The sequence below is a fragment of the Homarus americanus genome, unplaced genomic scaffold, assembly GCF_018991925.1.
Source record: "Homarus americanus isolate GMGI-L3 unplaced genomic scaffold, GMGI_Hamer_2.0 scaffold50165, whole genome shotgun sequence".
NCBI lineage: Eukaryota > Metazoa > Arthropoda > Malacostraca > Decapoda > Nephropidae > Homarus > Homarus americanus.
Window position 1 is genome coordinate 1,329,683 of NW_024748747.1, and position 27,184 is coordinate 1,356,866.

The 27,184-nt window shown below is 47.2% G+C and overlaps 1 protein-coding gene across 1 annotated transcript in view; it reads left to right on the plus strand.

Moving 5' to 3' along the window:
- The first annotated feature begins 425 nt into the window (after positions 1-425).
- LOC121880407 (leucine-rich repeat extensin-like protein 5) overlaps positions 426-27,184 on the plus strand; it is a 35,725-nt gene continuing 8,966 nt past the window's right edge. The window contains exons 1-2 of the mRNA XM_042387596.1: positions 426-449; positions 6,742-7,314. Coding sequence (XP_042243530.1) covers positions 426-449; positions 6,742-7,314 — 597 coding nt within the window. The remainder of the gene's footprint in view (positions 450-6,741; positions 7,315-27,184) is intronic.

Below are 27,184 nucleotides of genomic sequence, written 5' to 3' on the forward strand. Positions count from 1 at the left end.
TTAAAAAAAAAAAAAAAAAACACACACACACACCACACACCACCACCACCACCACCACCACACCACCACCACCACCACACCACACCACACACCACACACCACCACACCACCACACCACCACCACCACCACCACCACCACCACACCACCACCACCACACACACACACACACACACACACACACACCACACCACACACACACACATTACCACCACACACATACACATATACATACACATATTACACCTCTGAGTCTCTGATGTGGGTCATTGACCTGTGCCCTGGTGGGCAAAAAAAAAACAGGTCCAGGCTCTATATGCAGTAACTTGACGATTTGGGTAACATTTTCCGACTATATTACCAGAGGGTTTGTAGCGACTGACCTGAGGGAGAGAGAGAGAGAGAGAGACGTTCAGTCGTAATCAAAATGCACAAAACTAAATTGCCTACCGTGAGTGGTGGTGTTGGTACATTAATACTGTGGTTCAGCTTTATCTAAAATGTCTGTGTTATTTTTCATTGTTTTCTTCAGCTTTTATTTACCTTCTCGAGAGAGTTTAAGAGATCGTTTGGTTTCGGTTCCGTTTAGGATTTCATCTTAGTCTGCCTAGGCTAATGCTTGTCCAGTCGTCTCTTTTATCATCTCCTTCCTTCTTACCGAACTGTTGAGGTTGTTCATGTGTGTGTGTGTGTGTGTGTGTGTGTGTGTGTGTGTGTGTAAAACAATATAAAAAAAAAAAAATAATAATAATAATAATAATAATAATAATAATAATAATAATAAAACGATAAAGAAAAAAATACAATAATAAAAAAATAAGAACTAGTAAATAAAACATAAAGAAGACAATAAAATAAAGATAACAAAGACAGCAACTAAGATAAAGAGGTTTAAAGACATAAGCGTATAACAATGGATCTGGCTTGATTACTGTGATGAGGGAGAGGAGGGGGAGAGGGAGGGAGGGGAGAGGAGGGGAGAGGGAGGGAGTGGGGGAGGGAGGTGGGAGAGGAGGGAGAGGGGAGAGGAGGGAGAGGGAGGAGGGGAGAGGAGGGGGAGGAGGTGGGAGAGGAGTGTGGGAGAGGAGGTGTGGGAGAGGAGGTGGGAGAGGAGGTGGGAGAGGAGGTGGGAGAGGAGTGGGAGAGGAGGGAGAGAGGTGGGAGAGGAGTGAGGGAGAGGAGGAGTGGAGAGGAGTGAGGGAGAGAGGGAGGGGAGAGGAGGAGTGGGGAGGAGGAGGGGAGAGGAGGAGTGGGGAGGAGGAGGGGGGAGGAGTGATGGGAGAGGAGGTGTGGGGAGAGAGGGGGAGAGGGTGGGGAGAGGAGGGGAGAGGGGAGGGAGGGAGGAGGAGGGAGGGGGGAGAGGAGGTGAGGGGGAGAGGAGGAGGGAGAGGGAGGGGAGAGGGAGGTGGGAGGGAGGGAGAGGGAGGGGGGAGAGGGAGGAGGTGGGAGAGGGAGGTGTGGGGAGAGGAGGGGAGAGGAGGGTGGGGAGAGGGAGGTGGGAGAGAGGTGGGGAGAGGGAGTGAGTGGGAGAGGAGGGGAGGTGGGGAGAGGGGAGGGAGGGAGAGGAGGAGGGAGAGGAGGAGGGGAGAGGAGGAGGGGAGAGGGAGGTGGGAGAGGAGGTGTGGGAGAGGAGGTGTGGGGAGGGAGGTGGGAGAGGAGGTGTGGGAGAGGGGAGGTGGGAGAGGAGGTGGGAGAGGAGTGGGAGAGGAGGAGGGAGAAGAGGTGGAGAGGAGTGAGGGGAGAGGAGGCTTGGGAGAGGAGGTGTGGGAGAGGAGTGCGGGAGAGGAGTGCTTGGGAGAGGAGGTGGGAGAGAGGAGGGGAGAGGGAGGGAGGGAGAGGAGTGGGAGGGGAGAGAGGAGGTGGGGAGAGGGAGGTGTGGGAGAGGGGAGGTGGGAGAGGGGAGGTGGGGGAGAGAGGGGGGAGAGGGAGGTGGGAGAGGGAGGTGGGAGAGGGGAGGTGTGGGAGAGGGGAGGGTGGGGAGAGGAGGTGGGGAGAGGGAGGTGGGGAGAGGGGAGGTGGGAGAGGGAGGTGGGGAGAGGGAGGTGGGGGAGAGGAGGGGTGGGAGAGGAGGTGTGGGGAGGAATGTGGGAGGGGAGGTGGGGAGAGGAGGTGTGTGGGAGGAGGTGGGGAGAGGGAGGTGGGGAGAGGTGGGAGAGGGAGGTGTGGGAGGAGGTGGAGAGGAGGGTGGGAGAGGAGGTGGGAGAGGGAGGGGGAGAGGAGGCAGTGGGAGAGTAGTGAGGGGGAGAGGGAGGTGGGGAGAGAGGTGGGGAGAGAGGGAGAGGAGGGTGGGAGAGGAGGTGGGAGAGGAGGAGGGAAAGGAGGTGTGGGAGAAGACTGATGGGGGGAGGAGTGGGAGGGAGAGGAGGAAGAAGATGAAGAGGAAGAGGATGGGTGAGGATGAAGAGGGGAGGGGGTTTCTGGGTGGCTAGGAGGCTGTGAACTGACCCACCAGGATCACACACACAGTCGGCCACATCACCACCCACCTCCACCCTCCTCCTCTACTCCACCCTCCTCCTCCACCTCCTCTACTCCACCCACTTTCTCCTCCACCTTCCTCTACTCCACCCACTTCCTCCTCCACCTCCTCTACTCCACCCACCTCCTCCACCTTCCCTCTACTCCACCCACTTCCCCTTACTCCACCCATTTCCTCCCTCTACTCCACCCACTCTCCTCCCTCTCACTCCACCCACTTCCTCCTCTACTCCACCCTCCTCTTCCACTACCTATACTCCACCCTCTTCTACTCCACCCACTTCCTCCTCTACTCTACCCTCCTTCCACTACCTCTACTCCACCCACTTCCTCCACTCCACCCACTTCCTCCTCTACTCCATCCTCTCTCCACCATCTCTACTCCACCTCTTCTACTCCACCCACTTCCTCCCACTCTACCCTCCTCTTCCACTACCCTACTCCACCCACTTCCTCATCTACTCCACCCATTTCCTCCTCTACTCCACCCAATTCCTCCTCTACTCCACCCAATTCCTCCTCTACTCCACCTCCTCTCCACTACCTCTACTTCACCCCCTCTACTCCCTCAACTGTTCCACCCACTTCCACTCTACCTTCCTCCTCCACCATTACTCCACCCTCTTCTTCCACCACTTCTAGTCCACCCTTCTCCTCAATCACTCCCCTCCACCTCCTCCACCCATCACCACCACTCTTCCACCTCCTCACCTACATTACTCCACCAACACCACTAGGAAATTTATGTTCCCTTTGCTATATTAACTAATGCAAAAACACTAAACTATATTACAGTCATGTCTGTTGGTACTGTACTCGCTTCCCGTCCTGAGGTTCCCTGGTTCGCTCCCTGGTCAACCTTCTACTCAATCTACCCATATATGTATGCATGTATGTGTATGTATGCGTGTATGTGTGTATGTATGTGTGTATGTATGTATTTTGTACGGATAATTGTATATACCTGACTTTACAGGTGAGGAAGTGTAGAGGGTCGAGTGCAGTGCCGAAGGTTTTGTTTACAGTGTCCTCAATGGGCTACTGAGACCCACTGCAGGTCACCACAAAAGATCTTAATGTCAACAAAAAAGCCCTTAAGGTCAACACAAAAGCCCTTAAGGTCAACATAAAAGCCCCTAATATCTCTTAAGGTCAATATAACATCCACTAACAGCCTTAAGGCCAGTGCAACATCTCCTAATGTCAACACAGCACCCCTTTAGGTCAACACACTACCCCTAAGGTCAACACTCCACCCCTTAAGGTCAACACGCCAGCCTTTAAGGTCAACACAACAGCCCTTAAGGTCAACACAACAGCCCTTAAGGTCAACACAACAGCCCTTAAGGTCAACACAACAGCCCTTAAGGTCAACACAACAGCTCTTAAGGTCAACACAAAAGCCTCATAACTGCCCTTAAGGTCCACATAACAGCCCCTAAGGTGAACACAGCAGCCCTCACCCAACCCTAACACTCCACAGGTGAGGACAGCGTAATAGAGACAACCATTCACTAATTGACACGAAGCAACATGTGAATAACAGTGCAGGTTAGACTCCGGGCCACCCTCACTTGTTGAGAGAGAGAGAGAGAGTCTTGGGTGGGATCGAGAGACAGTCGTTCATGGAAAAAAGTTCCGTGACTGTTCCATCAACGTTCCTTTACTCCACCACCACTACCATACCCCACTTAGTCCCCGCCATAACCACCCCCCTTTCAGTTCCCCACCCATCAACACCCCCCCCCAACTACCACAACTCTACCCCCCACATCACATTATACTCCAGCAGGTGGCCACAGCTGGTGATAGAGGACATGCACCCAGCTAAGTAATGAGGACTGATGTAAATATTTAAATTGGCCACGTGGGGAGAGGGGAGGGGGCGGCTGGAGGTGGTAGGGGGGTGGTAAAGAAAAGAAGGGGAGGGGGAGTTCTTTCAGGGGGAAGTAATGTGTACATACTCAGGAACAAACAATTACACCTACACATGTACGTACACTCACAGGATCTAAACAACAACTGTGTACCATCAGATGTAAACAATGTAGACTGTAGATCTACCTCAGGTTCTTATTACCCAACCTCGCCACTCCCGCCTTCCTGTCCTTTCCTAACCACCTTCTCACACTCCATCCACATTTCTTCCCCTCTCCTTTCCTCCTCCACCTTCTTCTTCTCATCCTCCCTTCTCTTTCTCCTCCTCCTCCTCCTCCTCCTCCTCCTCCTCCTCCTCTTCCTCCTCCTCTTCTTCTTCTTCTTCCTCCTCCTCCTCCTCCTCTTCCTCCTCCTCCTCTCCTAGTTGAGTGGCGCTCTTACCAAAACTTCGACACCGAGGCAGGGTGAAGTCCCTCTCCTTTCCTCCTTCCTTCCTCCTTCCGTCCCATTATTCCTCACGTTTTTCTCTTTTTTTATTTATTTTCTGTTCCTACCATCCTCCCATCCCTCTCTTTCTTTCTTTCTTTCTTCTATCTCACCTCTCGTACCTCCTCTTTCCTCCTCCCTTTTCCTTCCCCCTTCCTTACGTCCTTCCTTCCTTCCCTCTTCCGGTCGTCTTACCTGTACTCGTATATCACTTCTCTCCCTCTCTTTCACTCCATTCTTTCTCCTCTATCTCTTCCCTTTCTACCCTTTAATCCTCTTCCCTCCATCTCTACTCCTCCCATCTTTTTCTGCTTCCCCCCTTTTCGCCCTCTTCCCCTTTCCCTCCTTCTCCCCTCTTCCCATCATCTCCCCTGCCTCTCTCTCTCCCCCTCCCTCCCTCTCTCCCTCCCTCGGTGTGGGGCTGCAGTAGTGTTGTGGGAGGCAGCCGCAGCAACATCAGGTTCTGTCAACACAATAAACCAGCTCCTGACCTTTTCAACTCAGATGACCCGAGCAGTGATTTGTGGTGCCTATAGCCTCCGCCAGTCACCAGGTGCACTCTTCCTCCTCCTCCTCCTCCTCCCACTTCTTCTTACTCGTTATCTTCCACCTCCTGTCCCTCCTTCTCCTCCTCCTCCTCCTCCTTGTTCTTTTCTTCCTCCTCCTGTCCTTCCTTCTCCTCCTCTTGTCCTCGTCCTTCTCTTTCTGACTATCTTTCTCCTCCTATTATTCCTCTTCTCCCTCTTCCCATTACTCTTCCTATTCCTCGTTCTCATCCTTCTCTTATCCTTCTTCCTCCTTCATCCCTCCTCTTTCTCCTTTACCCTCCTCCTCCTCTTCCTCCAACACTTAATATTTAATCTCTGCGTCACACCAAACATTCTCTCTCAAGCACAGGCTGGAATGGGATGACTGATGAACGAGGGAGAGAGGGAGAGAGGGAGGGAGAAGGAGGGAGAGGGAGAGGCAGAGGGAGAGGCAGAGGCTGGAGGATCATCTCAGAGTGTATATATATATGTAGTAATGGTTATGAAGGGTCCCCATGAGTGTGCCATGGTGTTTAATAATTTCATGAGTGACGTGTTGGATGTGGCACTATTTGGCACTGACCGATGTTCTTCACTGATGCTTGATACTTTATACGTCGTTCTTAGTGTAGCATCAACACCCACCACCATCCGAGAGAGAGAGAGAGAAAGAGTGTGTACCTCATACACAACATACACAAGGAAGAAGAAAAATATTGTGTATATAAACGCCTTTTGTAGCCATAACAATGCAAGAAATCATAAATTGTTCTCTCTCTCTCTCTCTCTCCTTGTGTATTGATTTATTCTAAGTTTATGGTAATTAGTCGGTGTTGGGGAGTCCGCTATCTGATTATGGTGGTGTTGGTTGATGCCTGTGGTTGATCTGCACACCCCCTCACCTCTCCCTCTCCCACCTCTCCTCCTCCTTCTCTCTCCCCCCTTCCTCCCCTCTTTCCCTTCCCCTTCCCTCCTGTGATCTGACTCATTCATTCGGTGCCATGGTGATGATCTCTCTCTAATGATCCCATGACCTGACCTGACCTAATCTGACCTTTCTTCAGTGCCGCAGTAAATAGCTTCTGATGATGGGAGGTTTCGCTGACCTAACCTGACCTCCGCAAGCTTAAATTACTGACATTATTTCAGGAATCGTCTTTAAGATTCACTATTAACAGTTTAGTTTTTGGATCACATGAAGAAGCTCCGCTCAAGTTTATTTCACCTAAAGACTAACCTAACCTAACCTAACCTAACCTAACCTAACCTAACCTAACCTAACCTAACCCGACTCTTTATATACACCAGATACGCTCCTTTAATGCAGATATGAAGTCAATAATAAAATCTTGAGTTGTGGTCTGTCCTCTCCAGTCCTCACCAGTCTTCCCCAGTCCTCACCAGTCATCTCCAGTCATCTCCTGTCCTCACCAGTCCTCACCAGTCTTCCCCAGTCCTCACCAGTCTCCCCAGTCCTCACCAGTCATCTCCTGTCCCCAGTCCTCACCAGTCCACCCAGTCCTCACCCCAGTCCTCACCCAGTCTTCCCCAGTCCTCACCAGTCTTCCCAGTCCTCACCAGTCATCTCCTGTCCTCACCAGTCCTCATCAGTCCTCACCCAGTCCTCACCCCAGTCCTCCCCAGTCTCCAGTCTCACCCAGTCCTCACCAGTTCCCACCCCAGTCCTCACCAGTCATCTCCTGTCCTCACCAGTCCTCACCAGTCCTCACCCAGTCCTCACCCCAGTCCTCACCCCAGTCCTCACCAGTCTTCCCCAGTCCTCACCAGTCTTCCCAGTCCTCACCAGTCATCTCCTGTCCTCACCAGTCCTCATCAGTCCTCACCCAGTCCTCACCCCAGTCCTCCCCAGTCTTCACCAGTCCTCACCCCAGTCCTCACCAGTTCTCACCCATCGTTCAGCTAGGGAGTGAGGGAAGGACTGCAGTGGTAAGTTTCCCGGCTAAATATTATGACAGGTTAGGGCAGCGTCTCGACACCTCACCATTATCCTCACTCAGTAAATTATCCTCGAGTGGCAACTGCTGTGACGTCACCCTAATAAAAATACTCCAGTCTTGTCTTAATTATGTTTATTTTTTGTTATGTGTTTACGTAATCAAGATAGGTGTGAACTTGTTGTGAACTGCTTGTGTGTGTGTGTGTGTGTGTGTGTGTGTGTGTGTGTGTGTGTTCAAGTATTATTGTGTTTTATAATATGTAAAATGTTTAAATAAGTTTGTGTTTATTTTTATTTTTACTGTGTATAAATGTGAGTGATTGCGTGTGGAGGGATGGTGAGAGTGTTGTATAAATATATGAGAATGAGTAGGAGGGAAGGAGGGAGGAAGGGAGAGAGAGAGATAAAGGGAGGGTGAGCCACAGTGTGAGGAAGGGAAGGATGGAGGTGAAGGGAGGAAGAAGAGAGGAAGGAAGGTGAGAGATGGAGGTAAAGGGGCGAAGGAGGGATTGCAGTGAGGAGGGAAGGATGGAAGGAGGTGAGGAGGAGGAGAGAGGGAGGGATGGAAAGAGGTGAGGAGGGAGGATGGAAGAGGTGAGGAGAGGGAGGTGAGGAGAGAGGAGAGGGAGGCTGTGATGGTGTTGTGCCGTGCCTTAGTTCCCAGGCTGGATCGTCGCCTCGACCCCCATCACCTTAGACAAATATTTAAAATTGACCCTCCACTGCCTGATAACTGATGATATAGTGTCTCTCTCTCTCTCTCTCTCTCCTGTTCTCAGCAACTATTCATTGTTTTATTATTATTATTATTATTATTATTATTATTATTATTTACACAAGAAACGGAATGACAAGCTGAAGTTTCCACCAATCACATCACCCCTCTCTTGTTAGTAGGCTCCAATCACAGGCTCTCATGTCCCAGTAGGCTCCAATCACATGTTTCCTCACCTCTCGCAGTAGGCTCCAATCACAGGCTCTCTCATGTCCCAGTAGGCTCCAATCACATGTTTCCTCACCTCTCGCAGTAGGCTCCAATCAATACATTAGCCTTTGTTTACCATCACTCTGGGTTTCCAATACTGGGTATCACCTCTCTTCTCCCCTTTACCTCTCCATCACCTCCCCTCCCCTTCCCTCACTTCTCTTCCCCTCTCCTCTTCTCCCTTCATCTTTTTCCTCTAAGCTCTTGTGATCTATGATTGCATTCTTTATTTACTATCATCTACCCTTTGAATGCGTTCTCTCTCTCTCTCGGAAAACACTCAACACAGCTGGTGAATATTTGTCCCCGAGATTTCTAAATAAAGTTTTTTTCTTCCTCCCTCCCTCTCTCCCTCCCTTTCTCCCTCCCTTTCTCCCTCCCTTTCTCCCTCTCTCCTTCCCTTTTACCCTCCCTCCCTCCCTCCCCTCTTCTCTCCCGCAGGACCCCAATCAGTGCATCCTTCTGAGACGCCTCATTATAGTAGATCCCTCTCCCTTCTCTCTCTCTCCTCATACTACCCCTCCCTCCTCACTCCTCCCCTTCCTCCTCTCCCACCCCCTTACATTTCTCCTTATGGGTAACTTAAACTTCCATTATCTCCCTTACTCCCCTAATCCACCCTCACCTTGTTTTTTGTTTTGATTTTTATGACTGCTTGTATTATTTCCCCTTGTTTTGATATGACTGCTTGTATTATTTCCTTGTTTTCTTGTTTCTTTGTTTTGTTTTAGTTTCTTGTTTTTTTTATTTTATTTTTTTTTGCATTTTGGGGGTTTGATGAAGTAGTTCGGTTAGTTGTCTTGGAAGTTTTTATTATACGGAGGAGAATTGTTGTTGTAGTTAATGATTTACTTTGGTCGACTGTGTTAAAGCTTGTGGGACTCATTACTGAAAGTTGTAACGGGGCAAGTGTTGATTTTATCGTCCAAGATGTGTGTTGAGGGGGGCAGGGGACTGAAGCACAAATAGTGGCTGGGGGCTGAAGCACTAGTAATAACAGGGGATTGAAGCACTAGTAATAACAGGGAGCTGAAACACTAGTAATAACAGGGGGCTGAAGCACTAGTAATAACAGGGGATTGAAGCACTAGTAATAACAGGGGGCTGAAGCACTAGTAATAACAGCTGAAGCTAATTAGTAATAACAGGGTTGTTAATTAGCACAATAGGGATTAAATTAGTAATAACAGGGATTGAAGCACTCAGTAATAAGTAGGAAGGAAGCACTAAAGTAATAACAGGGGGCTGAAACACTAGTAATAATAGGGGATTGAAGCAATTAGTAATAACAGGATTGAAGCACTAGTAATAACAGGGATTGCTGAAGCACTAGTAATAACAGGGGCTGAAGCTAATTAGTAATAACAGGATTAAAGCACTAGCACAACAGGGATTAAAGCACCAGTAATAGCAGGGGCTAAAACACTAATAATAACAGGGGGTTGAAGCACTAGTAATAATAGGGATTGAAGCTAATTAGTAATAATTGTGATTGAAGTACTAGCACAGCAGGGGCTGAAACACTATTAATAACAGGGGCTGAAGCTAATTCAGTAATAATAGGGGATTGAAGCACTAGTAATAACAGGGGCTGGAAACACTAGTAATAATAGTTGAAGCACTAGTAATAACAGGGGCTGAAACACTAGTATTGTAACAGGGGGCTGAAGCACTAGTAATAACAGGGGGCTGAAGCACTAGTAATAACAGGGGATTGAAGCACTAGTAATAACAGGGGGCTGAAACACTAGTAATAACAGGGGATTGAAGCACTAGTAATAACAGGGGGCTGAAGCACTAGTAATAACAGGGGGCTGGCACTAGACAGGGGGCTGAAACACTAGTAATAACAGGGGACTGAAACACTAGTAATAACAGGGGGCTGCACTAGTAATAACAGGGGACTGAAACACTAGTAATAACAGCTGAACACACAGGGGTTGAAACACAGTAATAACAGAGAAGGGGAAACATTAGTAATAACAGGGGCTAACACTAGTAATAACAGGGACTGCACTAGTAATAATAGGGCTGAAGCACTAGTACAGGGGCTGAAACAGGGGGCTAAAACACTAGTGACAGGGGCTGAAACAATAGTAATAACAGAGGCTGAAACACTAATAACAGGGGGCTGAAACACTAGTAACAACAGGGGACTGAAACAACAAGTAGATAACAAGGGCTGAAGGGGGAATAAAAATAATAAGGGGGGCGACACAAAAATAGAGACAGTAGACCCCAAAACAACAACGAACCAAGACAGAGAATAAAGAGCCTAGTTACCAGACCCAATATCCTATCCCTCTCCTCCCCCATCCCTCTCCTCCCCCATCCCTCTCCTCCCCCCCATCCCCTCTCCCCTCCCCCCATCACCCCCATCGACACCAAATTGCCCTCTCGAGAGACTACTCAAATATTTAACCTGTTTTTAGTGATGCGGTTATAGTGTAGCGGACTTGTATCTCTATATAATTCCGTTATATGGAGGGTTTCACGGACAGGTTATCTAGGTTTTGTGGTTTGTTTCTTTCAATTCTCAAATACTGTAGCAAAGTTTGGTTATTTTTATTATTTTTTTCCGTTACTTTTCTCCGTGTCTCCCCCCCCCCCATGACTTTTTTCCCGTGGCTTTTCTTCCTCTGGCGATTTTTAATGACTTTTTCTGTATTATTTTTTCACTTTATCCTCATTACCACACATAACAATATGTATTAAAGGAGGTGTGTGTTTACTGAAGCCTAGGTCCTGGTCAACCACCATCAGAGAGAGAGAGAGAGAGAGAGAGAGAGAGAGAGAGAGAGAGACGCAGCAGCAGCAGGTCTGGTGTGAACGATTACCGCTAAAATGGATTTGGAGAGCTTTAAGTTAACGATAGATGTCCGATACTGGCTAGCGAGCTGTGCCGCGGGGCTCAATTGGGGGCTCTCTCACTCTATCTTCGTTTCTCTTTCACTCTATCTTCGTTTCTCTTTCTCTCTCTTTTTTCTCTCATTGTTTCTGTATGTATCTATCTTTTCTCTCTCTCTCTCTCTCTCTCTCTCTCTCTCTCTCTCAGGACTTGACTGAATCGCGTAGTCATTCATTGATTCACTCGTGGAAGTGTGTTGAGTGTGTCGTGTGTTTAATTGAGTGAGTGTATGTATGTATGTATGTATGTATGTATGTATGTATTTTCACACATCATTTCCTCACATGTTCCTCATTTTTTATATCGCCTTAATCTGGGATGAATTTGCATACGGATGACGATTATTCTCCCTCTGGCAACGTGCGTCAGTATGTAAACAAAGGCAGGAAGGAGGGGGGGCAGGAACAGCTTCAGGAGATCACGTTTGGTCATTGGTTATCTTGCCTTCGTCCCTCCCTCTTGGGCTAACTTTAACTCTTGGTATACACAGGCTAATGTAATCTTCTCACCTGATCCCCTTGAGTATGATGTAATCCCTTGAGTATGATGTAATCCCTTGAGTATGAAATTATGATGACCTAACCCCTTTGAGGATGATGAATTAGTTCCTTGAGTATGATGACCTAATCTCATAGGGGATGATGAATTAATCCCTTTACGTATGATGAATTAGTTCCTTGAGTACGATGGTGTAGTAATTAATCGATTAAGTCGTTCTCAGAGAGTTATTTACCGTTTACAGGTGAGCTACAGTTAATCAGTGATAGCAAGGGAGAGGTGTTAGTTCCAGCCACTCAGCCAGCCAGTTCCAGAAGCTCAATTAGCAAGCAAGCCAGTCAGTCAGTTAGTTAGCAATCAGCCAGTCAGTTATTCAGTCAGTCAGGAGGAAAGCTTTGGTATGTAGGTCAATACTTCTGACGAAAGCCCCAAAAAAGGCAGGTGGTAAAACACAATTATAATAGGGCCGGGTTATAACAGGCTATTGTCAGAGTAAATTAGATATTCACTATTTATTCTACATGTAAATATGTGATTCGTGAAATCATTATTATTCGTCGATGGAACAGTGTGTGTGTGGGGGGGGTATATGTCTCGTATGAATGTCTGTGTCTGTGTGCCGCTCTAGCTTCCTCATGACCCAAATTGGTGAGTCGTTTCGCCAGCCAGCCAGTGTCTGTGTCTGTCCACCCACCTCTAGCCTCCCAACCTACCTAACCCGCCTGCCCGCCCAGCACTGGCCAACCAAGCCCACATCCTCTCTAACTTAGCCTTAACCCCATTGTAACCTTAACCTAACCTAAATTAAACTAAACCAAAATACCCAGCTGTGTTTAGAGCGTCTCACCGGGTCTTCAACCTTGTCCACACCTCAGCAATGTCGAGATGAGGTATATTGTGTGAGGGGGGGGCCGTGTGTGTGTGTGGTAGTTAGGTTACAGTGCGCGTATATTTGCGTCAGAGTTAGCTGACAGGGCGTGTGTGTGTGTGTGTGTGTGTGTTAGTCAGCTGACATCCTGACAGGTTGAACTAGTGTTGATTTGAAGGGAGTGACCTGACAACCACCAAGGCACGCCACTCCCTCACATACACACACACGCCACCCCCCCAAACGCACACACGCCACCCACCCAAGCGCACACACACACGCCACCCACCCAAACGCACACACACGCCACCCACCCAAACACACCCACCCAAACACACACACCACCTCACACTCCACCCCCTCACACACGCCACCCCCTCACACGCCACCCCTCACACGCCACCCCCTCACACACGCCCCCTCACACACGCCCCCCCTGACACATACACCCCAGCCCCTGACACACACACACACACACACACACACTCACACTCACACAGAAAGAAAGAAAGAAAGAAAGAAAGAGAGAAAGAAAGAAAGAAAGAAAATAAGAAAAAGATAAATTAAAAGAGAGAGAGAGAGAAGGTAAAAGAGAGAGTGAGTAAGAGTTAAGACCCGCGTGTCCATCATACATTCCTGCCCTCAACATTCTTAGTCTCGGGCAGGAGAAAATATTCAGGTTAAGACTCGGTGGACAAGGTCAGGTCGAGGCCCCGTGTGTGTCCTACAGTAATTCAGAACTTCTCGAAAAATGGGACGAAATAATGGAAACCGATGACCCTTCCCTTCCCTTCCCCTTCCCCTTCCCCTTCCCTCCCCTTCCCCTTCCCTACCCTTCCCTTCCTTACCCTTCCCTTCCCTACCCTACCCTACCCTTCCCTCCCTCCCCTCCCTTCCCTACCCTTCCCTTTCTTACCCTACCCTTCCCCTTCCCTTCCCTCCCTCCCTTCCGTTCCCCTTCCCTTCCCTCCCCTCCCCTACCCTTCCCTTCCTTACCCTACCCTTCTCTACCCTACCCTTCCCTTCCTTACTCTTCCCTACCTAACCTAATCTAACCAAACCAAACCAAGACAGCAACCCACCAGAACACGCACACGCCCACAAGCAAAAAAGATCATCATTATTATTTCCTAAGACTACAATTACCTGTTAATGACCCAACCACTCCTACCTGGCCACAGTGTTTCATAATCACGGTATTCTTGAACCACTTCCATCATTCAGGATAATCAGACTGTTTCTTTTTTTAACAACTCAGGTACAGTAAGTCAGTTTATTCTTGTATTTTGAAACTCATTTTCGTTCCATATTTATTTAGTTTTGTTCCATATTCCTCCTCGGTGTCGTTTCATATTCGTTCTTGATTCCGTTCCACATTCTTCCTTGATTCCGTTCCACATTTCTTTTTGATTCTGTTCCACATTCGTCCTTGACTCCGTTCCACATTTCTTCTTGATTCTGTTCCACTTTCCTTTTTGTTTCCGTTCCACATTCCTCTTTGATTCTGCTCTACGTTCTTTCTCAATCCCGTTCCACATTCCTCTTTGATTCTACTCTACGTTCTTTCTCAATCCCGTTCCACATTCCACACAGCAACATGACTTAGGGTCCCATTCTCTATGTTAAATTACAGCTGGTAGTGACGTCACAAATATGGCGGCGGGATGTGCCGTCATGAAGATGACTGAGGACTTAACTGCGTGTCGTGGTCAAACTGGCGGTACTTTATCTTACTTAAAAGTTTACCTACTGTAATAATAATAATAACAATCTCATGTCTCTGTGTTTGTATAGTTTCATATGAGTCTTTTTTTAATTAAGTCATAGTTACCACAAGAAACAGACGTCCTCAGGAGCTTAATGTCATAATTGGCTCCTTTTGGGTGGGTGGGGGATGGGGTGAATAGGAGGGGGGGAGTTCATATTACCTCAAGCGAGAGACTTTGTTGTGAGCTTAAAACGCTGTTTGACAAAACTCTCAGTTGATCATAAACGCGGGAAGTAGAGTATCACGAGAACATTACAACAGTTAACTCGACATTTGTTCTTTTTTCTCTTTTTTGGTCATAAAGCAGCAAGAGACAGACGCTCGCTTGACTCACTACTCGCTCGTATATTTAACACAGGATGCACAAACATATTACTACTTTGCTCTTCACTGGGAATCCAGTATGACGATCATCCAGCTAGGATAAAATGATAAGAGTTATTTAGGATATCACTGTTGGTGAGCTCTGAGGTGACTAGAGAGGCCGGTATGGGACCGGCAGGGTCGTCCACAGACGTTGCACGTGTGGAGGGCTACATCTAGTGCGGGAGGGGCTGGGCAGCGTTTTTCCGGCGTTGGCACTTGTCTGCCTCGTTATGCAATCGGGCTAACTCGAAAATATTGACACCTCGTGTGGTGCTTCTCCAAGCTTTACGGTGTGGAGTAATCGTCTTCCAGGTGAGGGGGTCGATTTGGCACTTTTTCAGGTTTGTCTTAAGACTATCCTATACCTTTTTAGTTGCCCGCCAGCGTTACTTGCTTTAGCAGTTTACTGTCGTCCTTGCGGGTAACATGGCCAGTCCAGCGTAGTTGTTCATGGATAATGGTAGCCTCGATGCCCCTACAGTTGGTGTCAGCGAGAATACTGGCATTTGTTCTCTTTTCTTCCCAGTGAACTCGGAGATGGAACGTAGACTATGTTGGTGAAAGTTTTGAAGTGCCTTGAGGTGCCTCCTGTATGTGACCCATGTCTCGCTGCGATATAGCAGGGTGGGGAGGACCACTACTCGATATACGTGCAACTTTGTAGATAATTTCATCTCCCTACAGCTGAAAACACAGGTACGGAGTCTGCCAAAGGCTTCAGATGCACATCTGATTCGATTTTGAATTTTGTCAGCGATTTCCACGCTGGTGGACAGATGGGAGCCGACAAACTGAAAGTGGGTAACATTCGAGAGGGTAGTACCATTAAGCTGGAGGGATGGTGGAGATGTGGCTGAACCAGGGGCAGGATGAAAGAGAATTTGAGTCTTACGTACATTCACCTCAAGGCCTAAGTGTGCATACGCACCTGCGTAGGTGTTTAGGATCTCCTGTAGGTCGCGTTCAGTGTGAGCGACAAGGTTGAAGTCGTCTGCATACTGAAATTCAGTAAAGGAAGCTGCCGACACATTTGTTCCTGCCTGGAGTCGTCTATGTTGAAAAGCCCCTTTATCCGGTACTTGATGTTCACCCCACCAGCTAAATTGGCACTGGCACAAGTAAGGAAGGCAACTAAGAAAATGGAAAAAAGAGTTGTTGCCAGTACACATCCTTGTTTTACCCCCATTTGGATGGGGTAGAACTCAGACTGGGTACCATTGTGCAGGACACTGCCGTTCATACCATCGTGGAGTTGCCTCACAATGGCGCTGAATTTTGGTGTGCAGCCAAAACGACTGAGGGTCCGCCAGAGGGCTTCCCTGCCAACCAAATCGAAGGCCTTGGTTAGGTCGATGAAAGCCATGTACAGGTTACGACGCTGTTCTCTGCATTTTTCCTGTATCTGCAGGGCAGCAAAAAATCATGTCGGTGGTGCCACGTGATGGTCTAAAGCTACATTGAGATTCTGGGAGGAAGTTTTCCGCCTCAGGAAGAAATCTGTTTAGGAGGACTCGGACGATAGTCTTGTGCAGCTATGGACAGCAGCAAGATCCCGCAGTAGTTGCCACAGTCTGACCAGTCTCCCTTGTTCTTATAAATATTGACAATGGAGGTGTCTTTAAGAGCTTGGGGGATTTCCTCCTTTTCCCATATATTCTCCAGGAGAGAATGGAGATGGCTGGCAAGCAAATGTCCTCCTGCTTTATAAACCTCGGCTGGGATTCCATCAGGCCCTGAGGCTTTGTTATTTTTCATCTGTTTGATGGCAGTAGCTACCTCATCCAGGGATGGAGGATAGCTGAGGTGGGTCAGCTCTGGATGCTGTGGGACCTGCTGGGTAGTCAGGACATCCACACTCGGTGTTTCGGTTGAGCAGTGAATGGTAGTGCTCTTTCCTGCGCTGAAGGAGGCCTTCTTCGTCTTTAATTAGGAAGTTACCGTCGGATGAGTGGAGGGGGGCTGCGCCACGAGTGATTGGCCCATAAAAGTTTTAGTGGAATTGAAGAATTTGCACATCTTGTTGATCTGCAAGTTTTTGTGTTTCACATGCTTTGTTTTTAAACCAGTCGTCCTTTAGATTGTGAAGTTCGCACTGGGCCGCCACTTTCTTCTTGCGGAAGGTATCAGCTTGGTCTGAGGCTGAGGGTTGTTCTGCCAGTCAGTGAAGGCAGCACGTTTATCATCGATGAGTACATTAACTTCCAGGTCATTTTCATCAAACCAGTCCTGGTGTATTCTATCGATTTGGCCGATGGTCTCTCTGCAGGTTTTTGTCATGATAGTGTCGAGAATACCCCATCCGGCACTGGGATTACACACACACACACACACTCGTTAACCTCGATTCACATTTACCACAACCATTTTTCACTGTAATAACACCTTCTCCGTCACATAAACACCTGACACAATTAATAATGGTTAAATTAATATCAACACCTGATAATTAGTAATAATAATTAGTGCAATGGATGAATTTCGTGACCCACATAGCATAAACACACTGGGTGAAATGCCATGAAAAACAATTAGCCTAGATGTTATGTGACCCGGGTGGTGAGGGCGGTGAGGAAATGGGTGGGATGGGTGGGCTAAGTGGGTAGGTGGTAATAACGACAGTGGGTGGGATGGGTAGGGTCCTTGGATTAGGTGGGTGATGGGGTCAGGAGTTAGTAGGTAGGTGGGTAGTGGGTTCAGGGTTAGTATGTGGATGGGATAGGGTGGGTGGATGGGATAGGGTGGGGGCAATGGGTGAGTAGTGGGTGGGGTGTGTGTTCGAGAGCCACACCCCACCTATGTTTTAACTAGTTACATACCTTTAATTGAGGGCGGGGCCGACCGTATACACCTCATCTCTTGTTAGCCAAACAGGTGACCCAGGTGACAAGTGACCCAGGTGACAGGTGAACTATGTGACAGGTGAACTATGTGACAGATGACCCAGGTGAATCATGTGACAGGTAACTCAGGTGACACGCTGCTCACCTAACATCACCTTTTGCTATAATAAAGTTTGTTATTTTCATGTGTTTTTTTCTAAATTATATATATGAGAAACTGGTAAAGTTACGTGAGGAAGAAGAAAGTTAAATTAAGGACACACACATACACACACACATGCACATACATACATATACGCACATACATAGGCGCACATACTGTACATACATATACACACACACACATACACACACACATACATACATGCACACATACATACACACACACACACATACATACATACACACACACACACCTTGCTTGTTCCGAGTAAACCAATCAATTAACTGCTCGCTACACTGGTCAGATTTGGATCACCAATCAATTATTGAGTGTCACGTGTCATACCGGTATTGTGTGTCATGTTATTGTGTGTCATGTCATCGTTATTGCGTGTTATGGCTCATACAGTTATTGCGTGTAATGTGTCATACAGTTATTGTGTGTCATGTTTCATATCGTTATTGTCATGTGTCATATAGTTTTGTGTCATGCCATGCAGCTATCGTGTGTCATGTGTCATACAGTTATTGTGTGTCATGTGTCATACAGTTATTGTGTGTCATGTGTCATACAGTTATTGTGTGTCATGTGTCATACAGTCATTGTGTGTCATGTGTCATACAGTTATTGCGTGTCATGTGTCATACAGTTATTGTGTGTCATGTGTCATACAGTTATGTCATGTGTCATACAGTTATTGTGTGTCATGTGTCATAACAGTTATTGTGTGTCATGTGTCATACAGTTATTAAGTGTCATGTGTCATACAGTTATTGTGTGTCTTTGTCATACAGCATAGTGTCAGTCATTCAGTTATTGTGTGTGTCATGTTATTGTGTGTCTTGTGTCATACAGTTATTGTGTGTGTCATGTGTCATACAGTTATTGTGTGTCATGTGTCATACAGTTATTGTGTGTCATATCATACATGTTGTGACATGTGTCAAGTGTCATGTGTAACAGTTGTGTGTCATGTGTCATACAGTTATTGTGTGTCATGTGTCATACAGTTATTGTGTCATGTGTCATACAGTTATTGGTCATGTGTCATACAGTTATTGTGTGTCATGTGTCATACAGTTATTGTGTGTCATGTGTCATACATAGTGTCATGTGTCATACAGTTATTGTGTGTCATGTGTCATACAGTTATTGTGTGTGTCATACAGTTATTGTGTGTCATGTGTCATACAGTTATTAGTGTCATGTGTCATACAGTTATTAGTGTCATGTGTCATACAGTTATTGTGTGTCATGTGTCATACAGTCATTGTGTGTCAGACAACAAGAGTGTAGTGTGTGTAGAATGAGTGACGTCGTGGTATTATAAACCCATTGATCAGGCCAGGGAGACGGTGTGTAGTAGTGGTGGTGGTGATATTATTGGCGGTTGTGGTAATGGTGGTGATAGTGGTGGTAATAGTAGTGGTAGCGGTGATAATAGTGGTGGTAGCGGTGATAATGGTGGAGGTAATAGTGGTGGTGGCGTGTTAGGGGTCGCCACAGTTCCGGGTAATCAGGTAATTCACATAATACTCTGCCTTTCTTCCTTCCTCCTCCTCCTCCTCCTTCCTTTTCCTTCCTCCTCCTCCCTCCTCCTCCTCCTCCTCCTCCTCCCTCCTCCTCCCTCCTGCTCACGCTTCACCATTGATTCTTGTGTTGTTATGAAACTCTCTTCCTTACGGTTTGATTTCGAATATTATTACTCACAGTTGAATCATTATTTCTTCAGTATTGTAAAACTTCAAAGTATTAAGACTTGGCTCAGATGTGTGTGTGTGTGTAGTGTGTGTTCGTCTGTATGTAGTGTGTGTGTGTGTAGTGTGTGTGTAGTGTGTGTGTGTAGTGTGTGTGTAGTGGAGGTGTTTCACGTTCGCCCAACACATCTTACCTTTTAACAAGAACAGGTACAGTAATTACCCCATAAAGGTGTTGAAACATTAACAAGGTCTTGTACAACACTTGGCCAGGTTACCCCCCAAAACCTCAACCACGTATAATTAGCTTACAGACTTTGTGGTTAGCTAGAGACATTACCTTACCTAGTTAAAGGAAAGTTTCTATAATTTAATGCCATTCTGAGCCTTTATGAATCACATGAAGACTAGACATCCCCAAATTATTTCACCAGAGGATTAAACACCCTAACGCTTACCTGACCTGACCTAACCTAACCTAACCTGACCTAACCTAACGCTTACCTAACCTGACCTAACCTAACCTGACCTAACCTAACCCGAATATTATGACTGGGGATGACTAAGGTTGGTAAGGTTAGGGTTATTAAAAGTGAGATTTATATGTGATTAGGGGCCTTGGGCTTGTTTAATTAAATTAGTTTATAATCCATATGGAACTGGATATGATTTATATAAGTTGGGTTAAGTCGGGGCTGAGTAGGATTGGGGTAAATTAGGATTGGGGACCTGTTGGGATTTGGTGCCTCTCCTCTCTCGATCAGGGAGGTAAACAGGGAGTGTGGCAGTGGTCAGCTCCCGGCACGCCTGGTGTGGTTTCCATAGCGACGGGGTAAAACAGGTGGTGTGTGTGTGGCTCCGGTCTCCTCCCCTTTACAAAGTGCTGTCCTCACCCTCACACCCCCATCCTCACGCCCTCATCCTCACGCCCTCATCCTCAGGCCTTAACCTTCATGCCCTCACCTTCACGCCCCCACCGTCACGCCCTCACCTTCACGCCCTCACCTTCATGCCCTCACCTTCACGCCCTCATCCTCACCCCCTCATCCTCAGGCCTTAACCCTCATGCCCTCACCTTCACGCCCCCACCGTCACGCCCTCACCTTCACGCCCTCACCACGCCCCACCGTCACGCCCCTCACCTTCACGCCCTCACCTTCACGCCCTCACCCTCTCGCCCTCCCTGGCACTCACCATCTCGTCCTCACCTTCACCACATATTCTCTTCATGGTGTTCATGTTGCCACATCATTACATATTCTTTCAGTCGTGTTAACGTTCACATCCACACCTACACGGTATGTGCACCCCTAATACAGACTCTCACGAATGTACACATATACAATGTGCGCCGATATATGTACTCATAAATCAGGTGAATATGTACTTACTTTTACATCATGTGTACCTTAAACACACACACACACACACACACACACACACACACACACACACACACACACACACACACACACACACCACACTCACACTCACATCACACACACACACACACACACACACACACACACACACACACACACACACACACACACACACACACACACACACACCACACCACACCACACACACACACACACACACACACACACACACACACACACACACACTCACACACACACACACCACACACACACACACACACCACACACACACACACACACACACACACACTCACACTCACACCACACACACACACACACACACACACACACACACACACACACACACACACACACACACACACATGTGAAGACGCTAATATGCCTATTTTGGGCTGGGTGCGTTGTTACCGGTTTGTTCGTTCATTCGTCTGTCCGTTTACGTTGGTTAAGGTTCAAAGGTCAACGAGGAAGTTCACCTCCACCTTTACTTCCTGAGTCTTGGAGCCGATCAACCCCACCAACGACCACACTGAGATATCGATGAGTGTCACGAGGTAGTATGTCACCTTTCTCCAGCGACCACCACGGCTAGTTCATCCACTACCACCTACTACCACCACCACCTCGACCAGTTCACTCATTATCACCACAACCACCACCAGTTCACCCACTACCACCAGTTCACCCACTACTACCACCAGTTCACCCACCACCACCAGTTCACCCACCACCACCAGTTCACCCACTACTACCACCAGTTCACCCACCACCACCAGTTCACCCACTACTACCACCAGTTCACCCACCACCACCAGTTCACCCACCACCACCACCAGTTCACCCACCACCACCAGTTCACCCACCACCACCAGTTCACCCACTACTACCACCAGTTCACCCACCACCACCAGTTCACCCCACTACCACGTTCTACCACCAGTTCACCCACCACCACCAAGTTCAACCCACACCACCACCAGTTCACCCACCACCACCAGTTCACCCCTAGTTCACCCCACCACCACCAGTTCACCCACCCACCACACCCCAGTTCACCCACCACAGTTCACCCACCCACCACCACCAGTTCACCCACCACCACCAGTTCACCCACTACCACCAGTTCGGCCAGAGTGGATGGAGTCAAATTTGATAGGCCAATTATAAAAGCAGTTAAGTGTGTGCTGTGAAATAATTGTGTACATGACCCAGTGTGATGATTTGACCTCGTTATTGTGTTCCTTGACCCCGACAGTACTTCTTGACTACTTCATATATCTCATTTTCTGTCTATCTGTCTTGTGATTTCTCTGCTTTTCTGTCTGTCTGTCTGTCTGTCTTTCTATCTGTTTATCCCAGTCCACCTGTCCTTCTCTCTCTGTCTATCTGTCTGTCTGTCTGTCTGTTTGTCTGTCTGTCTGTCTGTCTGTCTGTCTGTCTCTTATTGTCCGTCTGTCTCTGTCTACACACCACCAAGCTATTTAATGTTGGGTTTTCTCAGTGTATAAGAGTGAAAAATTATTCACTCTGGTCCACAAGGTGTATTCACCGGTGAAGGAAGTCGTCCTCCAAGTTTCAAGTACCACTCGAGTGTTGTCAGACAATACTAGCTCGTTTGTGGCGGGCAGGTAAGATTTCCCCCGCTAGTGTAGTACAGTCAGTCACGATGTTGCATGACAGTAAAGCAGCTGAGTTACAGTGTAGGAGGGTAAAATACAGTGGAATTTTGTAGTAATGAAAAGTTCTTGTAATTTATGTATTTTTGTGGATTAAAGTGGATGATATTTGTGGATTTTTTATGATTTGTATATTTTTGGAGTTGATGCCGTACGAGTGTTTACGATTTTAGAAGGAAATTATATATATTTTTTATATGTTTCTAAGATCTTAAGTGTTTGATATTTCTGGGAATTTATATAATTTGTATATTTTTGTGGTTTATGATGACACTGATTTTTTTTTTTGTTTTAAGGAAAATTTGTATCATGTTTTTTTTAATTCTTCAAAATGAGTCTTGGGGAATTTAGTCGAGTATAATGGTTCTTGATATTTGTAGGTGATTAATTTGAGTTGAATTTCTATAATTTATATTTTCCTTAAGATGACGTTATCAAGACTTTTGTTTCAGTAAAGTAATATCGTTTTGTCTTATTAATAAACTGAGAAAATAATAAATTACTTATTATATAATACGAATCAAGATATTGTCAGTAATGTCGGTACTTATTAGTATATTGCTTGATTTTTTAGTACTTAACTACTTACCTTGATTACCTAGATGTAACTACTTACCTTAATTACCTGTACTTAACTACTTACCTTGATTACCTGTGTACTTAACTACTTACCTTGATTACCTGTGTACTTAACTACTTACCTTGATTACCTGTGTACTTAACTATTCACTTACCTTGATTACCTGTACTTAACTACTTACCTTGATTACCTGTACTTAACTACTTACCTTGATTACCTGTGCTTAACCACTTACCTTGATTACCTGTGTACTTAACTACTTGTGATATTTGCGATATATTTGGCGAGATGTTATATTTGAGAGGTGTTATATTTGGCGTCTTATACAAGTGCCGCATTTATTTTACCTGGTTTCATTAATCGCGTTATTCATTTATTCACCCAGTCTCTGCATAATGAGAGAGTTTTCTGAATTAACCAAGATTTTCAGACTCGTTACTTCATTGTTAATATTTGTCTCCTGTAGAAACTAATTACTTGGACGGTCATTATACTCAGTGGGATAATTAATCGTACTCGAAGGGGATGTAGAATAAGTAGGTTAAATCATCGTACTCAGCGGGATAACTGATCGTACTCAAGGGGGGGGGGGTTAAGATATATTATTCCTTTGGTTAATTCATTATACTTAGTGGATTAAAATATCAGACTCGCAGCGTTTAAGCCGTCATCATACTCATTTAACATCATACTCAAGAGATTAAAACAACAACATCATACTCAAGATTAACACAACATCAATAACATTTTCTTCTCATCTCTTTAACATTTGATTGTAATTATTTATTTGGGCATAAAGCCACAAGAGAGGTGGGGGGTGTGGAGGTAGGGGTGTGGAGGAGGTAGGGGGGTGGAGGGGAGGTAGGGGGGTGTGGAGGGAGGTGAGGGGTGGAGGGAGGTGTGGAGGGAGGTAGGGGTGTGGAGGTGGGGTGTGTGGAGGTGGGGGTGTGGAGGGGGTGGGGGTGTGGAGGGTGGGGTGTGGAGGTGAGGGGTGTGGAGGTGGGGGTGGAGGGGGGTGGGGGGTGTGGAAGGGGGGTGTGGAGGGTGGGGGGTGTGGAGGGAGGTAGGGGGTGGAGGGGAGGTAGGGGTGTGGAGGGAGGAGGTAGGGGTGTGGAGGGAGGTAGGGGTGTGGAGGGAGGTAGGGGGTGGAGGAGGTGGGGGTGTGGAGGGAGGTAGGGTGGTGGAGGGGGTGGGGGTGGAGGTGGGGGTGTGGAGGAGGTGGGGGTGGAGGGTGGGGGTGGATGTTGACACGGTGCTATCAATTCAACTCTTTTTTTGTGAGGGTGGGGGTGTAGGTAGTTCTCTTGAAGTTAGGTTACAAATGCTCTCTCTCTCCTCTCTCTCTCTCTCTCTCTCTCTCTCTCTCTCTCTCTCTCCTCTCTCCTCTCTCTCTCTCTCTCTCTCTCTCTCTCTCTCTCTCTCTCTCTCCTTAATATCTTATCTCCTCGTTTATTCTCACCTTTTTCATTTCCGCCTCTCATCACTCCCCTTTCCGTCATTCCTCTCCTCCCACTTATCATTCCCCTCTCTCCTCTCAAAATAATTGCAAAGGATATGCTTGATGTAGAGGTGTAGAGGGTGAGGATAAAAGAGGAAGAGTGTAAGGGAGATAGAAAGGAGGAAAGGGAAGGGAGAAGGAGAAGGGGGCAGGAGGATCGAAGGGAGGGAGTAAAGTAAATAATATAAGAGTATTGACGATGATCACGGCTACCACACTCTCACCCTGTGCCTTACCCTCCCTCTCTCCCTCCTTCTCTCCTCCTTCCCTTCACCCTTATTACTTAGCCGCCCCCATACTTTACACTCTGCCTCTCCCTCCTTTCTTTCTCCTCCCCTACCTCTCCCTCCTCTCCCCCACCCCCCTAAAGCTGCTTTTGTTGTTATTTCTTCCTTCAGACCACTAGTCACTTATGCCTTAATCCTTGTTCTGATCCGCGTCTGGGATTCTACCTCACGTAAGGGTAAGGTGTGTGTGTCGTAGCTTTACACACACACACACACACACACACACACACACACACACACACACACACCACTCTCAAGCATGACGTGGACACCTACAGCGCCTCCGTCATGATCTGTAGACTGAGGGATATCCTGTAGCAAGAGTTGGGTCCTCATAGATCTGGTTATAACGTGGTGGTTGATGGTGTGTCTCCTGGGGTGGTGGTGATGGCGTGTCTCCTGGGGGTGGTGATGATGGTGTGTCTCCTGGGGGTGGTGATGTGTGTGTCTCCTGGGGTGGTGGTGATGGTGTGTCTCCTGGGGTGGTGATGATGTGGTGTGTCTCCTGGGGTGGTGGGTGATGGTGTGTCTCCTGGGGTGGTGGTGATGGTGTGTCTCCTGGGGGGGTGGTGATGGTGTGTGTCTCCTGGGTGGTGAGTGATGGTGTGTCTCCTGGGGGGGGGTGGTGTGTCTCCTGGGGTGGTGGTGATGGTGTGTCTCCTGGGGTGGTGGTGATGGTGTGTCTCCTGGGGGTGGTGGTGATGGTGTGTCTCCTGGGGTGAGTGATGGTGTGTCTCCTGGGGTGGTGATGATGGTGTGTCTCCTGGGGGTGGTGATGATGGTGTCTCCTGGGGTGATGACGGTGTCTCCTGGGGGTGGTGGTGATGGTGTGTCTCCTGGGGTGGTGATGATGGTGTGTCTCCTGGGGGTGGTGATGACGGTGTCTCCTGGGGTGGTGGTGATGGTGTGTCTCCTGGGGGTGGTGGTGATGGAGGGCTGATGTGCTAGATTGGCTGGTGATGGCTTAGCCGCTGGAATTGTCGTGTTAGGCGCTCCTCTGATATATACACATTAGCACCTTTCCCCAGCCGCCCTTACAGCCATGGTTACAGTATAGCCCTTACACCACGACCAGGCCTACAGTATAACCGCCCACACAACCATGGTTACAGTATAGCCTCCTTACAGACCAGGGCTACAGTATAGCCTCGCCCACACGACCAGGGCTACAGTGCACCCCCACTGTGTACTGTAATTGTTGCGGGTACAGTTCACTGCACCTCTGACATCTACAGTGCTCTCTTTGTTATACTGTATATATATATATTCAGCCTAACAAAGTTCTCCACATCAATACACACACGCGAATTCACTCTCAACTATTTGTCTCTCTCTCTCTACTATTTATCTTTATTTTTATCTCTCATTTTCTCTCACCCCACCCTCACACTCTTCCCCAATCTCTGTCACCACCCCTCTCTCTCTCTCTCTCTCTCTCTCTCTCTCCTTAAAATATCAAGGCTACATTTACCCACGACTATCCAAACAGAACAAACACTCTTAGTACCGATACCTTGCCGTGTGATAACCAGATCCGTGAACACAACCCCAATATATGCTGGCCAGAGTGTAGGAGCCAATCTGTCAACACACCTCGATCATAACTCTGTTGATGGGCCTGGGGAGAGGTGTGATTGGTTATTGATTAGTGTTAGCAAATGAGACGTGAGAGAACCCACACACCTTTATTCTTAGGGATTAATTAACCTGACGTAGAAGAATGATACCTTGTTATGGACATCATGATCATTGAATATAAATCTCGCGCAGTAATACTTAATGTTGAAATGGAATATAATAATTAATAGGCATCAACCCAAGTGAAGATAATAATATAAGAACATAATTTGCATAATAAAACAATTAATGACAGGTTTGAATCACTGTATAAAGGTGTTTGTGAAGGTAGTAGGCAGCTACCAAACAGGAGTACTACCGCCTGGGAAGGTATTGGCAGCATAATGTGTTGTCTAATGGTAGACCCTGCTGCCATATGGCATCACGAAAATTTTGACCAAGTCCCAGGTTGCTGATCTGACTTTCTGCCTCATTTACACTGAATTGCAGGGTCTCAATTGTTTCTCTTACTTTGACAACACAACATACATATATTGTTTCTCACTATTGATTTGTTTAAATTTTTGTATATCATCATCATCATCATCATCATCATCATCATCATCATCATTGTTATTACATTTTCGCCCCCTAGGCCCCGATGTGGGTCAGTGACCTGTGCCCGGGTGGGTTAATCCCCGTAAAAAAAGTTATGTTGTATTTTTTGTTTGTTTTAGTGTCCATTTTGTGTTTATAAAATGTTTAG